Source organism: Gymnoscopelus microlampas, assembly GCF_963454915.1.
Source record: "Gymnoscopelus microlampas genome assembly, chromosome: 12".
Classification (NCBI taxonomy): domain Eukaryota; kingdom Metazoa; phylum Chordata; class Actinopteri; order Myctophiformes; family Myctophidae; genus Gymnoscopelus; species Gymnoscopelus microlampas.
In genome coordinates, this window is record NC_139949.1 from 37240426 (window position 1) to 37259783 (window position 19358).

At 43.3% G+C, this 19358-nt stretch overlaps 1 protein-coding gene across 1 annotated transcript in view; it reads right to left on the reverse strand.

The window, feature by feature from the left end:
• LOC311057057 (neurobeachin-like) overlaps window positions 1–19358 on the reverse strand; it is a gene marked incomplete at both ends in the record, with an annotated part of 230399 nt that overhangs the window by 72092 nt on the left and 138949 nt on the right. Inside the window, 6 exon segments of the mRNA XM_084073945.1 lie at window positions 946–1027; window positions 2118–2219; window positions 7739–7835; window positions 8610–8707; window positions 9720–9782; window positions 10529–10608. Of these exon segments, the coding sequence (XP_083930071.1) occupies window positions 946–1027; window positions 2118–2219; window positions 7739–7835; window positions 8610–8707; window positions 9720–9782; window positions 10529–10608 (522 nt within the window).

Here is a 19358-nt window from a genome sequence, read left to right on the forward strand (position 1 = left end):
AGAAGTGAGGGATCGGATGGTGGGATGGCAAAAGAGAGGGAGAAACAAAGACAGAGCAAATTCGCAAAGTTCTTGTATTCTCATTCATTCATTATAACTTTAAAAACATACTTATGTATCATATTTATTGAACAGCCGAGTCGGCAGAGTGGTGTAAATACGACTTTAAGCCAATTATAGCTGTTGTTACTTTCAGCCGGAGTTCAAAACAAGATTTATTGATATTTAATTTGAAAAACATTTGAAAACCAGATGGGTTCAGCTGAGGTAAGTTTCTGTCATTTTTACCGGTCGTGTGCGTGTGTGTGTGTGTGTGTGTGTGTGTGTGTGTGTGTGTGTGTGTGTGTGTGTGTGTGTGTGTGTGTGTGTGTGTGTGTGTGTGCGTGCGTGCGTGCGTGCGTGCGTGCGTAGCCTATCCGTTTTTTAGAAAGGAACTTGAGAACATCATCAGATTTTCATGAAACTTGGTGGGAATGATCAGTAGGCTGTCCCCTAAGACTAAAAGAAACTTTTTCATGTCAAGGACCCCCAAATTGATATATATTTGGCTGCGGACTCCCATCTGAAAATGTTTTGTGCCAGGGACCCCCCAGAAGAGAAGATTTGGGTTGCAAAAAAATGCAAAATTACTCAACATTTTCAAGATTTTTCAAAGAATATTCAAAAATAGCAGAAGTACAAGCTCACAAGTTTGTATATCTGCTATTTTTTGAATAGCCAACGTTTAAAACATGGATAAAGTGGTTAAAATGATTGCGATGCTGCATTAACTTATTTAGCTAGGGACCCCCTGGAAGCTCCCCAAGGACCCCTGGGGGTCCCCGGACCCCACTTTGAGAGCCAATGCCCTAAGAGATGATTACGTCTTGGGCCATAAAGGTCAAAAGGTCAAAATTGATGTATGTGTTTTGTAAGTTGTGACTCATCAGCTTCAGTTTGACTTACTGGGGTTCTGGATCTTGACGGTGGAGTCGGGTTCAGGGTGGGGTTTGTGGACCACCTGGGTACACACCTGCTCCGTCAGAATCTACAGGGAGAGACGAGGGACATCGTACTGAGCTAATGACACACAATGTTTCAACACACTCAATAACAACAACAAGTCCATATTGATTTACAGGCCTTGTGGCCCATAGGGGGCAGAAGCCTATCTCCTGTCTATGTAGCGTGAGGCAGCTTGATGTACAAACTACACCCCCTGAACAAGATGTACAAGCAGTGGTGGAAAGTAACTAAGTACTTTTTTATTTTTTTATTTACTTAAGTACTGTACGTGTACTTTAAGTTTAGTTACTAGTTACTTTGTAGATTTAGATTATTATTACAAAACATACATTAACCACTGTAGCCCTATATACATTTCGGCCATTTGAAAATAGCCGATCTACAAACTCACAATGCGTCGTAGATCTGCTATTTTCAAAAGATTTGTATACATTTGAGAACTTGAAATGGGACATTCTGCATAATGAGTACTTTTACTTTTGGAATTGACCCGTAAGGGTCCATTTAAGGGTCCATTTGGTTACAATTGTACACTCTCAGAGTTATACAGACCCATAAAGGACCTTTTGGTTCCTACCAGTAAACTTATTTACATAATAATTGGACACAAGGCAGGCAATAGGTTTGTGTTAGCACATTTGAACAACCAGGCAATTGCAAAGTGCTCAAAGTGAACACTAGATAGCCTCGCGTGGCCAGGCAATATCACACGACACACTGCAGAGGGCTAAAGTGCAATGCAATTTTGCAAAGGCAGATTCGTCTGGAACCAGGCTAAACACTAGATGGACCTGGCATCTTTAATGTAGTATCATCAACGCAATTACCTCTCTCTGTCAGGAGAGGGAGACAACGGACATAAACGAATTACAAACAGAGTCAAGTTGCAGTGTTTGTGGACAGGGTCACCTACCTTGTACAAAAAACACTTGCGTGTGTGTGTGTGTGTGTGTGTGTGTGTGTGTGTGTGTGTGCGTGTGTGTGTGTGTGTGTGTGTGTGTGTGTGTGTGTGTGTGTGTGTGTGTGTGTGTGTGTGTGTGTGTGTGTGTGTGTGTGTGAGAGTGAGTGAGTGAGTGAGTGAGCGACTGAGAGTGTGTGTAGTGTGTACCTACCTCATACAGTGTGTTATACGTAGTAACAGACACAGTGTTGGTGTGCATCATAAGTCTCTCTCCCAGCAGTGTGAACAGACTGTGTGTGTGCATGATCTCGACCTTCCTCCTGCAAGGACAACACACACACGCACAAAAACACACACGCACACACACACACACACACACACACACACACACACACATGCACACACACAGAGTAATAGTCAGTAATAACCTAATTTCAGGTCTGATGAAATCAAGATCTGCCGTCATTTCTCCGTCAGGACAGTCTGGTTGTGTACAGGAAGTAGAGAGTAGCCCTGTCAGTGCTCATGGTCTCCCTCTATCTCTCTCTGTCTCTCTCCGTCAACCAGCTGTCTTTGATGTTTTCCATTATAATAACTATTCATTTCCTATAGCAGGCGATGGTGTGGTTAAGATGGTGAATATGATGAAAGGAGGTTATCTGTATTGATATGATTATAACTAGCCTATCATCTGTGTCATGCAGAAACCTTGTATCTGGTATGTGTTTTATACCTTTTTCATAAATAACTATTTTATACTTCATGGTATGACAGCGTTACTTGATAGTTTTAATAACATGCTAACGTTGTTAGCTTGCACTGAGCAGATAGTGTGCATTATCTTTGTTTTTGCAACGCATTTCAATTAATTTCACACTGTTGTTATGTTTTCAGCTTAATGGCAGCCAGGGCGTTTTGTGGATGATAGGACCATTATCAGTGTATTACACACACACACACACACACACACACACACACACACACACACACACACACACACACACACACACACACACACACACACACACACACACACACACACACACACACACACACACGTTTGTGTTTCTATACAAGATTTTAGGCAATTTTATAAATGCAATTTTTTACTTATTATTTTAAATATTGTAACAGAATAGATCGTCTATTTCTGGTGTGTGATACTGACGCGCAACTAAGCATAAATCAGGCATAACTCCAACCCTAACCCCTAAATCTAACACCTTTCCTTATTATAAGACTGTCTAAAAATAAAACAATCATTTCTCTGATGAGTACCAGGGAAATGGTCCTTTTCTCAAGTTCTACTATACTCACTCACTCACACTCACACGCGCGTGCGCGCACAAGCACGCACTCACTCACACACACACACACACACACACACACACACACACAAACAATTGTGCAGTCGCTGTGAGATGTTCATCTCTGTGCGTTTTATTAAACGATCCTCTGGCAGTGTTTAAACTGGCTCGGCTGAACATCTGATATTGATGTTTTGATATTTTATGGTGGGGCTCAGATATTATACTGCACATGCAGGAAGGATACTTTAGTTTAAATGCAACACAGCACCTACAGTATATAAGCTGGACTGCAATTATGCGTTTCAGCCGCGAAACTAAGCACCCCCTCACCCCATACACACAACACACATTAAGCTATTATACAGGGGTGGGCAACTTTGATGATGGAGAGGGCCACTATATTTCCACACTCACTCCAGAGGGCCACATTGCATATACTGTCAGGCCATTCTATGTCACACAAAAGTAGCAAAAATAGCCGATCTACAAGCTCAAAACACGTCGAAGTGTGACGCATTTTGAGCTTGTAGATCTGCTATTTTTTAATTGGAATCCAGATTCTTTGTTTTGCTATTTTTTAATTGGAATCATGCAAAGTTATTTTGTATTTCATTTCAAATACATTTAGTTATACTTATGTTAATTTCATGACCTTAATTAAAAACACATTGGACATAAAAAAGACAATAGAATGTTAATACTAGTCATTACGGTACTAATGTAGACTGAAGTAATTAAAGCAGGTCATGTTTGCAATTGTAACAGCTGAAATCAATAATATATCAGTATTCTGATATTAACCTCTGGGCCGCATTAAGTGAAGGTGGGGGCCGCGTGTGGCCCCCGGGCCGCCAGTTACCCATGTACAGGGTTAGGGTTAGTATGAGCTATATCATTAAACTGACACAGTTCTTGATGATACGCGACCCCTCACACCTACGATATGCCGAACCGACCAATTATGTCCGAGTCATAGTGTTGGGGCTTTGTCAGAGTACCCGTTAAACCCGTTATGCCGCTGTGTCCCTTTTATGCCCATATATGGAGATATCTGGATTAGGGCTCAGGCCCAAGACGGAAATAGCAAGACATAGCATCTCCGGTTTACTTCCCGTATCTGTGTGAAGTGGACGGACGCCTTTTTATTAGACAGGAAGCAGGTTGGAGTCTATTCATTTCAATGGGAGAGTGAACGTGAACACAGCTTCTGAACCATTCTTTAGCTCCATGTTTACTGAACTAAATATTGGACCAGATCGTCACAAGCCACACAATACATTTTGAAACTAAAATGGCTTTTTTCAGAGAGACAAATCAGGAGGAAATCTTTATTATCAACATTTCTCTGTTCCAGCAACACCCTCTGGCAGGATCTAGCACCAGTCCACATTGGACGTTCGCGAGACTTGCCGTCAGACGCCGGCGCCCACTTAGAATACCATTTGTAGGATTTGTGCACCATGTCGCCTCTAGTGGCTCAAATTGGGATGGCGTATCTTCCTAAATTAACAATCTTTGCACAGGTGCAGCGTCATGCGGCGCCGCCGTTAGCTTATAGCTGCAAGAGGAGGTGCAGGCTGCATGGTGTCACATGGGACAGATATAAATCCCCAGCATGCACTGCTGCTGCTCCTGACACCAAGGTTCCACCTTCCCTCCCCGTGGGAGCGCAGTCTGTCAAAATGATTATTCCGCCTAGACAGGATCGCATTACCTCCATGCAGGGCACACGTGCATTCACACACACACACACACACACACACACGCACACGCACACGCACACGCACACGCACACACACACACACACACACACACACACACACACACACACACACGCACACACACGCACACACACACACACACACACACAGCGAGGGAGACACGTGCACACACCTCTACGAGCATAAAACTCAGCAGTCAGTGGCACAGTGCGTTCTAGCTGCTCGAGGACTGCACTGCTGTTTTTCACTTTTTACTGCAGTGCATTCCCCCTCTCTCTCTCTATCTCTTCCCCCCTCTCTCTCTATCTCTCTTCCCCCCTCTCTCTCTATCTCTCTTCCCCCCTCTCTCTCTCTCTGCCCTGACCTGAATGTTAGGACTTTCCACCAGCACCACTGTCCCAATGGGACCATTATACCTTACAGTATACTGTACTGTACGGTGTGTGTATATTATACACATTACGCAGACATCTGACCTCTATAGGGAAATTACAGGATCCATCTATCTCATTTCCTACATTCACCTGGAGGAGTGGTCCTGAAAACTAGAGCCCAGGGGGAACTCCAGGACTGCTAAATAGATAGAATATAATACCTGTATTTTCCCCTGGATGTGTCCATCCAGGGATTAGGATAGATCTGGGACACCACGTGGGTGTAATCAACCACATTAAACCTGGCGTCTCTATAAGATTGTGTAGTTTTTGGAAGTAAAAAAGAAAAAGTGAAAATTCTTTGAAAATGTTTTCAGTTTTGGCTTTTTTAATGCACAAAATATCAGATCTACAACCTCACAACACTCTGCGATAAGCTTGTGGGTCTGATATTTTTGGTATCCATCACCATACAACGAAGTATACCATGCTTAGGTGGATCATTTTAAACCTAGCAGCAGTAGTAGTCTTTGTGCTCAGGACATGAGATCCTCTCTGGTAATAAAACTGTGTTGTTGTACAGTATGGTGCCAACTAAGGTCAATATTCATCAGCTGAAGGGGGCAGAAGAATCAAGACCTATCGAGCAATTAAGAAGTGCACACCTAGTAACTTGATATCAATAGCTGCAGATTGCACAGTGAAGACATTTATTGTCTAATTCAAACTCTATCTGAAAGCACTAATAACGAGGATGAGTCAGTCAGATGAAAGGTGTCGTTGAATTAATAATAATGAATTGCATTTTTATAGTGCTTTTCAGAGTGCTCAAAGCGCCTTACAATGGTTCATTCATTCATACATTGGGAGGTGAAGCAGAAACAGTCGATGCCAGCGTCCTCACACACCAATGGTGGCAAGCTAGCGCCGACCAACTCATTGGAGGCAACGTAGGGTTCAGTGTCTTGCCCAAGGACACTTCGACGACATGTGGACACGAGGAGCCTGGATTTCGAACCGCCGACCCACGGATCATTGGACGACCTGCTCTACCTCCTGAGCCACAGCCTCCCCGAATTCTGAATCAATCATTTGATGAGGCAACGGGAGTCGAGACAATATTCTAGGTGGTGATGGTTATGCAAAGGGATAATTGACGGGTTGCCGGTCATTATTGAGAAATAAATCCTGACAGGGTGATTAGGCACCGACGAGTAGCGGAGGTACCTTATCACCCTGAATCAGCCGCTTATTACACGGCTACTTATTACATTAATTAATACATTGACACAAAAGTAACAACAAAACAAAGTATTTCCTTGCTTACGGTAATGAAAGTATTCCGCTGGGCAGACACGGTCGCCTCGGAAAAACAAGGAAGTGCTGATCAAATACAATCAATTTACGGTTACTGCATTGTCTATTCCTTGCTTCAAAAACATTCTTGAGAGCAACGTTTAGCTGTAAATGACATGGTGTGTTTGTTTACATGGCTGTCATGTTGGATACAGCATAAAATTCAAGCAGAGCGCAGCAGGTGCTCTGAGTCTTTGATCAGACAGCGGTCTGTTATTGAGCTGCATCGTTCATTATTCAGAAATAACACACCGCTGAATTCAGTGATTGACCAATCAGGATCAAGCATTCAACCGAGCCGTGTAATAAGCTTTAGTGATATCATGGGAAGAAGTACATTAGACCATTGGTTCTCAAAGTGGGGTCCGGGGACCCCCAGGGGTACTTGAGGGGGTTCCAGGGGGTCCCCAGCTAAATGATGGATAGGAACCAAATGGACCCTTATGGGTCTGTAACTCTGAGAGTTACACTCACTCTGAGAGTGTACAAATGGGACCAAATGGACCCTAACGGGTCCATTTGGTTCCATTTGTACACTCTCAGAGTTAAGTTAACATTGATTTTACAATATGAATTGGGGTCCCAGAGATAGAAATGTCATTAAATGGGGGTCCGTAGCCTAATGCATGTCAAACTGGGGGTCCTTAAAATTAAAATGGTTGAGAATCACTGCTAGAGCCGTAAAAAACCTTCTCTTATGAGGAGTCCCTGGCTTATATTTTCAAATGGGGGTCCGCGGGGCTAATAAGTGTCCATTTGGGGGTCCTTGACATGAAAAAGTTTGAGAACCGCGGCATTAGACGCACAGTCTGACACAGATCCATGGTAAGGTAGTTCTGCCAACTAGTACGGGGCATCAGACCATAGTTATACTCTGGCTGCTACAAGGACAAGCTGAACCAATAGCTATCAGGCCTAGCGGAGAAGACATCTTGGCTCCTACAGGCTACCAAATATCATGCCATGTCATAATGTATTATATACGTACTATAAGTGATGGTAAAATATAAAGGTTAGATATACTGTAAACAACCAATAACAGCATAACATCATTTCTTCCTCAAAGGCTACTTGCTTGTGTCCGAGGTGTTTGAGGAAGTAGCCCAGGACTTTGAGAGCTTGGACACGGATGCTCTCACTCTTGGAGGCCAGCAGTTTGCAGATCACCCTACAGCCAGGACACACACACACACACACACACACACACACACACACACACACACACACACACACACACACACACACACACACACACACACACACACACACACACACGCGCGCACACACACACACACACACATACACACACACATACGGAAAACATTAGAATGGGACGTGTGCTGTGGTGGGAAAAGTACTCAATCTTTTTACTTAAGTAAAAGTATCAATACTGCAAAGTAGAAGTACTCTGTTAGAAGTAAAAAGTCCAGAATTGAACATTTTGTTGAGTAAAAGTACAAAAGTATTGGTATCAAAATGTACTTAAAGTGCCAAAAGTGAAAGTACTAGAATGTTTGAAAATAGCAGATCTACAAGCTCACAACGCGTCACGATGCAACACGTTGTGAGCTTGTAGATCGGCTATTTTCAAATAGCCTATGTATAAAATAAGGCTAAAGTGGTTAATGTATGTTTTTAAATAATTGTAGTGGAGCAAAAGTACAATATTTGCCTCCGAGATGTAGTAGAGTAGAAGTAAAAGTATTGGAACTTTACACCACTGGACGCTGTGTGTGTGTGTGTGTGTGTGTGTGTGTGTGTGTGTGTGTGTGTGTGTGTGTGTGTGTGTGTGTGTGTGTGTGTGTGTGTGTGTGTGTGTGTGTGTGTGTGTGTGTGTGTGTGTGTGTGTGTGTGTGTGTGTGTGTGTGTGCGCGCGCGCGCGCGCGTGTGTGTGTCCGTGTGTGCGTGTGTTTATCGGGGGTGGTGTGTTGCCGTCACTGACCTTATCCCGTTTCTCTGGTCAAACGCAGGGATCATGGAAGCCGGGTGTTCAGACATGAGAGCCACCAGCAACTGGAGCACGTCATGAATGTTCTCGTCCTGCAGGAGGTACGTAGACATGAAAGGATGGGTGAGCAGAGGTGTGTTGGTGGGTGGGGGGGTGGCGGGGTGGAGGGGTGGAGAGAGGAGAAGGAAGGAGGAAGGCAACGGGGGAAAAAAGGATGCTGGCAGAGCTGGAACAGATATAACTGCTAGCGGAGGATGGTTGAGAACAGAAAGAGATGTCACAGAGTGAAGTATAGAGGTTTCATTCAAACGCTCTCATGTTGCTAAGAGATGTAAATGGTGCATTTATATAGCGCTTTTATCCAAAGCGCTTTACATAGATTGTGACATACACTCACCCACACACACACACATTCATACACCGATGGCGGAGGAATCCATGCAAGGCTCTACCGTGTGTCGTACCTCATGCATGGTCAGTTAGCGTGTTTTTTACCTCATACTGTATATGCTCAGTTAGCGTGTTTTGTACCTCATACATGCTCAGTTATCGTGTGTCGTACCTCATACATGCTCAGTTAGCATGTTTTGTACCTCATACATGCTCGGTTTGCGTGTTTTGTACCTCATACATGCTCGGTTTGCGTGTTTTGTACCTCATACATGTCCAGTTATCGTTTTGTACCTCATTCATGCTCGGTTAGCGTGTTTTCTGTTTTGTACCTCATTCATGCTCGGTTAGCGCGTTTCTTACCTCATACATGCTCAGTTAGCGTTTGCACCTCACGCATGTTCAGTAGAGAATGTTAGTATGTTTCATACCTCATGCATGGTCAGTAGGTAATGTTGGCATGTTTCATGCCTCATGCATAGTCAGTAAGTAATGTTAGCCTGCTTTGTACCTCATGCAGTCAGTAGGTAATGTTAGTATGTTTTGTAGCTAACTCACGCATGGTTATTAGGTAACGTTAGTGTTTCGTACCTCATGCATAGTCAGTAGGTAATGTTAACGTGTGTGTAGCGTGTACTAGCGTGTTACATAACTCATGCATAGTCAGTAGGTAATGTTAGTATGTTTTGGAGCATGTACTAGCGCGTTTCATACCTCGTGCATGGTCAGCAGGTAGTTGAGGATGCTCTGCAGTTCGTCCTCCTTCACACCGCGGTCCTGCACAACAACACAGAAGAAGAAGCCATATCTCATCAGAGGACAGTGGTTTTTACATCTCATTAACCTGAGACAACTTCATTAAATCTCTACCTGGCCTCATGCATTTTAACAAGAGACATGCACGTGCACGCATCCTACACACACAAACAGGCAAAGAACACGTGTACCCAAACACACACACACACACACACACACACACACACACACACACACACACACACACACACACACACACACACACACTCGTGCATGCACTCATATACAGTAGTAGGTGTGCGTGTCAAATAAAGTGCATCCCCATGAGCAAATACACACACACACACACACGCATGCACGCACACACACACACACACACACACACACACACACACACACACACACACACACACACACACAGGCAAGCAGATACGAGCAGCCATTTGTTAACCACTACATACACAAACACACACACACACACACACACACACACACACACACACACACACACACACACACACACACACACACACACACACACACACACACACACACACACACACACTGTGTGCTGCTGATCCATAATGCAAATCTCCATACGCAGCGCTTCACATTAAGCCAGCATTCCCAGGAGACGTGGAGACAGACGACACAACCACACCATGGGGGAGGAGGTGTGAGGGAGGGAGGGGGTCTGTGGGAGGGTGGGTGGATAGTATAATTAAGATATTTTGTACAGTAGACAAACAAAGAGAAGAGGGCTGTACCTTTAAGATGAGCTGTTTTAGGAAGAGCAACATGAAGGCTCTGAGAGAGATGATCTCCTTTTGGGACGGCCGGGGTCCATCTGCAAACACACACACACACACACACACACACACACACACACACACACACACACACACACACACACAGGTTAGTATTACTATAATTGTGAGGACATCGACAGCGATTTCATGAATGCCGTACATTTTTTTTGCAATTTTTTAGCCCTAACCATAAAGCCGAAAACAGCATATCGGATATGTTTCATTTCATTTCATTTCAAACCTTTATTTATTCTCGAAAGAATGAGATTGAGGTTGCCCTCATTTGCAGTGTCGTCGAGATACATCACAGTACAATTTCGTTTTAATTTTCACATCAATAGTCACATCAAAAAAACAAGACAGAACAGAAACATAATAAAACAACATTTCCCTATTGTGTGATACAACACAATTTAAAAGCAATTGCAGACACTTGTGGGTAGTCCTGCAATCAAGGTTTAAAATTGTCCGTATGTTGGGAGAACGGATCTTAAATTTAAGCTGTAGGTCATGCCAGATGGTTGGGGCACTAAACAAAAGGCAGTTTTCCCCAGTTCAGTCTTTAGTATGTCTTTATATGTGCTATTTTCAGTGTGCGACAGCTATGCATATCTAGTGTAAATCAGGCATATAACTCCAAACAAACCCCTAAACCTAACCTCTAAATGCCTACTCCTAACCCCAACCTGAATCTTTTCCTAATTGTAAACCTAACTCCCTCAACAAAAACAAAATTAAACCATATAACAACCCTTTATCTTGTGAGGACCTCCTAGACTTGTGGGGACATGTGGCCCTCAAAAGTATACAGTGGTAATACAAGCAAGCACACGCACGCGCGCGCGCGCACACGCAAAGGTAGACGCCTCCTCCGGCTCTGATGCGTCTGCATCTCGGGCGCCACATTGGAGTGGGCAAGCTTCCGCGTGCGTCACAGACGGTAGGCCAATCAGAGGTGGGTGGGGGCGGGTCTTTTCGTAAAACCCAGCCCTTAACCCTTGAAGAGGCAGCCGCGCAGCAACTAGTCAGTTAGCAGCTGTGATTGGCCAGTATAGTCAACGTGCTGTGATTGGCCAGCAGTCACTTTGACTGGCAGCGTGCCTCCTCTAATATGGCGGCCGCGATACAGGTCGCTCCAAGGAACTGCAGCGGCCAATGAGATATCTAGGTTTGTATATCTACTGTAATCTATGCACACACACACACACACACCAACTATCCTGCTGTTATACAGGAAGTGAAATGCAAACAGGCAAATGGATTGCATTCTCTTAAAGTGCACTCACTCACACACACACACACACACACACACACACACACACACACACACACACACACACACACACACACACACACACACACACACACACACACACACACACACACACACACACACACACACACACGCGTCAAACATTATGTCAACATCACACTGATAAAAGTCCACGTTAATAAAACATAATGAGCGTCAGCGCGATGAATGTGCAACAATCTGTGCTGCAGCGAGCCAACTCTGTTTACTGACATCCTCTCTGCCAGAGTGCACGGAAAGTGCTCTAAAACGCTTACTGGACACAACGCGTTGGACACACACACACGCACGCGCGCGCACACACACACACACACACACACACACACACACACACACACACACACACACACACACACACACACACACACACACACACACACACACACACACACACACACACACACACACACACACACACACACACACACACACACACACACACACATGCTTGTATTACTGTACTTAATTTATCAAAGCAAAATGAAACCTCACGACTGAAAAAATGTGTATGGCCAGTGGTGGAAGAAGTACTCAAATATTTGACTTAAGTAAAAGTATCAATACCACAATATAAAATGACTCTGTTACAAGTAAAAGGCCTGTGTTCAATATGTTACTTGAGTAAAAGAACAAAAGTATTGGCATCAAAATATACTGAAAGTATCAAAAGTAAAAGTACAAACTTTTTTGAAAATAGCAGATCAACAGGCTCACAACGCGTCGCGATGCGACGCGTTGTGAGCTTGTAGATCGGCTATTTTCACTGCGCAGCATGGTAAATGGTAAATGGTAAATGGTGCATTTATATTATTGATTGTGCCATTAACCCATTCACACACACATTCATACACCGATGGCGGAGGAAACCATGCAAGGCACCAACCTGCTCATCGGGAGCAATTAGGGGTTCAGCGCCTTGCTCAAGGACACTTCGACACTAACTCTAGTTAGTGTACTATGAAAGCATGCTTTCATAGAAGACATGCTGCTGAATCCAAATGATTGAAATAAGGATGGTGATTCCTGGACGACCACACAATGTCCATTTCTCAAATCCTATTATACTTGTGGGGACATTAAGGTCCTCATAAGTAGAGTAATACAAGTACACACTCTCTCTCTCTCTCTCTCTCTCTCTCTCTCTCTCTCTCTCTCTCTCTCTCTCTCTCTCTCTCTCTCTCTCTCTCTCTCTCTCTCTCTCTGTCTCTCTCTGTCTCCCTCTGTCTGTCTCTCTCTCTCTCTCTCTCTCTCTCTCTCTCTCTCTCTCTCTCTCTCTCTCTCTCTCTCTCTCTCACAGGCAAAACCACAAAAGGACTTCTTGAAGGTCAACACCACCAGTGTGTTGCTCTCGTTAAAAGTGCTCTTCCAATTTCTTGTGTTTCCATAAAACGCAGTCAGTAGTATATCTGCTAGACGTTTTTTTTTTTGGCGGAGACTCGTGACAGCTAAAACGTTTTTTAGAGGTTTGTTAAATAAATGGTGGTTGGCGTATACGTGCTGAGACAGTTTATGACAACAAGGGGGTTGGTTGCAACGTCACTGAGGTGCCGGTGCCATCAGAGATGGTTGCCATAGTGATTGAAGCGGCTGCAGTTCCCGACAGACAAGATGTTATTATGATTTGTTTGACTTTAGAGCAGGGGTCCTTCAACGTTTTTCAGGCCAAAGAGCCCTTAGCAGAGAGAGAGATGAAGCAGCTAGGGACCCCCACCACATATTGGATTCATATTAAATGAGTGTTTTCACATTTAACCACTTAAAACCCTCAATACTTTGTAAACATGACCCTTTCCCCTCTAAACCAAACCTCTTTGCCGAAGAGGTTTGTTTCTCCCAGAATAGTGGTTAATGTAAACATTAAAAATTAAAGTTCATATCACAAAAGATTCAGAGGCCCCCCCTGCAGTATATCTGAGGACCCCCTAGGGGTCCAAGACCCCTGTTTAAAGTATAGAACAATGGGGGCGTGCTCGGGTGGCTGGCGATTCGAATCCACTGCGATGCATCCAGCTTTGTCTGTTTAGAGACTGATGATAGGTCCTTGGTTTGCCAATCCCCGAAGAAGACCTTTCCAGGTCGAAACGTTGGGATTCAATAAACTATCCTGCACCGTGGCTATGAGTGTGCAGCCTTTTCTTCACTTTTAGACTTCTTTACCAAGGTCAGCAGCAGCTGACCTTGGTAAACTGTCTTTTAAATATCGATTAACATTTCAATCCCACTCAAACCTCACATGTTGGCAGTGGCGGCCTTTCCTATGTTTCACCCGTTTCAATTGAAACGGGCCCCCAACCTCAGGGGCCCCCCCCCCAAAAAAAAAAAAAAAAAAAAAAAAAATTAATATATTTTTTGACTCGCATCCCAGTCCGGGACCCGCCTCTGGCTGGCCGACGTCCAAGAATTTCATCCAAGAAGATGATGTAGATCTGATTGAATCAGGGCTCAGCTCAAGTGAATCATGTGAGTGAGTTGTTTTAGCTGTCTGTCCATGGTGGAAGAGCAGATAGCCTAATTAATTTATTTCGAAAATGCAGCATTATGGATTGTGGAAGCAAACCAACTTCAGTCCACACATTTTTTTTTTAATTAAAAAAAAAATATATATATATATTATTCTGGGAGAGACATTAGCCCAAAAAAGCTCACAACGCGTCTGTAGATCGCTTATTTACGGCGAAGAGGTTTAGTTTAGAGGGAAAAAGGTCAAGTTTACAAAGTATTGAGGATTTTAAGTGGTTAAATGTCTGAAAACACTCATTTAAGTAAATCAACGTCAGGGACCATCAGCTTAGACACCCGAGTGTTAAGAGAAAAAGAAAAGGTGGGATATCCAGGGATGGTATGAATGAAACAGGGTTGGATTTGCTGGGCGTGGGGGGGTGGGGGGAGGGATCTATGCAGCGGTGTAGAGAATCCTCACCTACGCGGTAAACTGTGTGGTTTAGCGTCATGACATGTGAGGACAGGAAGGCGGGTGAAACAAAGTGTGGTGTAGTACAGCAGAAGAATGACTGCATGTGATCTCCCGCCCCCCTAAGCAGGGGATCTATACAGCCGGATTACAAAAGAAGAAGGGCCTTCAAATTCGACAAGGCCCCCCTCTCACCCTGCTAACAACCTTTCTAATTGCCTCCCTTTGCAGCAAAAGACATTAAGAAGCATTAAGAAGAGAACATCCAGGTTCCAGAATAGCTCATATCCTGAAGCTGTCCGCCTCTTTAGCCCATTAAGACCGGGAACGCATCTATGTCATTTTTACTTTTTATTTGGCTATTCAAAAAATAGAAGATAGACAAGCTCATAGCGCTGCACCGAGTGCCACGCTACAAGCTTGTAGATCTGCTTTTTTGTTTTTATTGTGAAAATTTGAGCAAATATTTGAATATATATATTTTTAAAGCGAACAGTTGTAACTCAAATCTTTGCTTCTGGGGGATGAAGCATTTTGAGAACCACTGATTATATATGTTTGTTTTTTTAAATGTTAGGATTTAGAAGACATTTGTAGAATCCCCCAGAAGCAAAGATTTGAGTTAACAAATATTCGCTTTAAAAACATATACGTTCAAAGATTTTGCACACATTTCCACGATTTTTCAGAAAAATAGCAGATCTACAAGCGAGTGCCGCGCTATGAGCTTGTATATCTGCTATTTTTTAATAGAAACCAAAGAAATCTAAAAATGACACAGATGCGTTCCCGGTCTTAATGGGTTAACACTCCAAACATACAATAGCACCGCAGGCCCACTTCAGGCAGGTTGAATCATTGTTCAATAGGGACGATTTGAAACACTTGAAGGCACTTTATCTACACAGAGTCGTTTGATGTTGCCGCTAATTTCCCTACAGGTGTGCGGGTGTTTTATCTACGGCGTCCCTGTGCGTTGGATTTCATTTTTTATTTTAGCATTTTAGTATGGGTTGGATATTCAAATTTGCAGTGGTGGAAAAAGTACACTCACATTTTGTACTTAACTCTCTCAGTGCCACGCCCCGAGATATCCCGAGTTTTCCCCGAGTACCCTCCCTGCCAGAACGAGAAATCCCGAGTTTTTACTTTTGATTGTGGTCGCGCTATTCTGTTTATTTCTCATGATCACTTTCACTTCCTGACTCCTTCAGACTCATTGGGTTCCGGTTTCATGACGCAGATTCCGTTTCCGGTTCTCATTTTTTTCCCGCGGTCATTTTCGGCCAGAATAAGGAAAGTCACGGTTTTTCACACGGTAGAAAAAACGAACGGAGAGGTCTACGTCTATTCTCTTTGGTCTGGGTGACGATCAGTCATCGTAGTCGTGTATAACATCGTATTTTAACCCGATCAGAGATTGTCGAAAACGTAAACATCCGGTTATGACCGGATGTCACGTGAGCCTGTTTTGGAGGGGGCGATCGAGTCAACGAGGTGATCAATGGCTCGATTTGCTGCTCTCTACTGGTAGAACTGTCGTATGAGTTGCATACTGCATATAGACAAGCTATTTGAAAATTAAATTACAAAATAACAAAACAAAAAAAACGAAAATTGCTGGCACTGGGGGAGTACTTTATGAAAATACTCTGGCACTGAAAGAGTTAAGTAAAAGTATCAATACTGTAATATAGAAGTACTCTGTTACAGGTAAAAGTCTGGAATTCAAAATCTACTTGCGTGAAAGCACAAAAGTATTGACATCAAATTTTACTTAAAGTACCAAAAGTAGAAAGAGCTCATTATGCAGAATGTCCCATTTCAAGTTTTCAAAATGCATGAAACTCTTTGGAAAATAGCAGATCTACGCGACGCATCGTGAGCTTGTAGATCGGCTATTTCCAAATGGCCGAAATGTATATAGGGCTGAAGTGGTTAATGTGTGTCTTCTTGTAATAATAATCTAAATCTATAAAGTAACTAGTAACTAAGTTGTCCAATAATTGTAGTGGAGTAAAAGTACAATATTTGCCTTTGAGATGTAGTGGAGTAGAAGTAAAAATACTGAAAACTGGAAATACTCCAGTAAAGTAAAAAATGGGTGGGTGTGTGATCGCATTAAGCTGTCCTCCCCACACTCTCCATCACTATGTCACTCCGTGCGGACATTATTTCATGCACATTTTCTGAGTGTGTGTGTGTGTGTGTGTGTGTGTGTGTGTGTGTGTGTGTGTGTGTGTGTGCTTGTATTTAAGATATAGTAGGATTTGAGAAATAGGGTTAGTGTGTGTGTGTGTGTGTGTGTGTGTGTGTGTGTGTGTGTGTGTGTGTGTGTGTGTGTGTGTGTGTGTGTGTGTGTGTGTGTGTGTGTGTGTGTGTGTGTGTGTGTGTGTGTATGTGTGTGTGTGTGTGTGTGTGTGTGTGTGTGTGTGTGTGTGTGTGTGTGTGTGCAGACATGCGTGTGATTGAATAAGGCCCATACATGACACTGCAGCAGAGCAGAGTGATGCATCATTCAGCGTGTGTCATGATGGAACATGACACCTCCGCATGATCACACTGCCTCGCTCATTAATCACATACTGTACTGTACAGTAAGGCAGTGGTGGAAAAAAGTACTCACGTTTTGTGCTTAAGTAAAAGTATCAATACTGAAATGTAGAAATACTCTGTTACAAGTAAAAGTCCGGAATAAAAAAAGATTACTTGAGTAAAAGTACAAAAGTATGGGTAAAACATTTTAGATAAAGTACCAAAAGTAGAAGTACTCATTATGCAAAATGTCCTGTTTCACAAGTTATCATACGTCTAAAATGTATTAAAACATTCTGAAAATAACCGCTCACAATGTGTCCCATGGAACATTTGTCAATAGAGGGTTTGAGTACTGACTTTGTCCGAATGCCGAATGCGAGAGAAAAAAAACGTTTTGTTTTTAAACAGCGTGACCGAGAAAAGCTACTGTATTTCAACGTGTGTGTGTGTGTGTGTGTGTCTGTGTGTGTGTGTGTGTGTGTGTGTGTGTGTGTGTGTGTGTGTGTGTGTGTGTGTGTGTGTGTGTGTGTGTATACTGTATGGCCTCATTGCTGAGCTTCACACACACTATAGCAACTTATATGTTTCCCAGTTTAGTTGTCATGGTGGTGAATAAGGTCTCTCCATTCAGTGTCCCTAAAGCTTTGAATGGACTGTAGAGAGAGACCTGGGAACTACTGCCAACATTACAGAAATACATCCGTCGTCTGCATTACAGATCTACAGTACGGGGCCGTACGTGTGTCCACAGAGAACACCTTTTGAGCTGAGGGAAGCGTGCCGTCAGCGTTGATTTCGTCGACTAAAACTATGACAAAAAAATTTAGTCGACTACCTTTTTTCACTGACGAAAACTAAACAAAAACTAAATCAAATCTAAGCTACGATGACTAAAACTAAGACTAAATATATTGACAATTTCGTCAACAAATAAAAACTAGACTAAAATGTTAGGGCGGGAGATCCAGTAGAACTAAAATACATGTCATTTTATGTTTGGTTGAGCTTGGGTGTTGCGCTCTGAAAATAGCAGATCTACAAGCTCACAACGCGTCGCGTTGCGACGCGTTGTGAGCTTGTAGATCTGCTATTTTCAGCATGCAACCAAGTGTAAAATCAGCCATTACGACGCCATCAAGGCACCACCAAAACACATTTTAGTCGACTAAATCAACTATAGATTTAGTCGACTAAAACTAGACAAAAACTAAAATAATTGCTGTCAAAATCAACACTGGGTGGCATAATAATAACTCTTCAGTCATGAAGGTACTGTACGTACAGTATGTTTTGGTGTTAATCTAAAGCGATTGGTTAGTTCTGGTCCATAGCCTGGCAGGGAGCTTATCCCTAAGCCTTGAGGGATGATTGCTCTGCGATAATACATCAAAGGAAATATGACATAGTTGTCATTGAGCAAATCGAAAAGAAATATTCAATAATTGAGGTCCTTGGCCTGCTGTCAGCGTGCACACAGGATATGACACTGATGTTCATAGTAGTATGTGACTAGATGGACACACACACACACACACACACACACACACACACACACACACACACACACACACACACACACACACACAGTAGCAGTATGTGAGACTTGACGGACACACACACACACACACACACACACACACACACACACACACACACACACACACACACGCACACACACACACACACACAGTAGTAGTATGTGAGACTTGACGGACACACACACACACACACACACACACACACACACACACACACACACACACACGCACAGTAGTATGTGACACTAGATGGACACACACACGCACGCACATACGCACACAGACGCAGGCGCACACACAGACACAGACACAGTCACAGACACGCACTCACGCACACGCACCCACGCACACGCACGGACACACACACACACACACATACACACACACACACACACACACACACACACACACACACACACACACACACACACACACACACACACACACACACACACACACACACACACACACACACACAGAGAGCGTCGA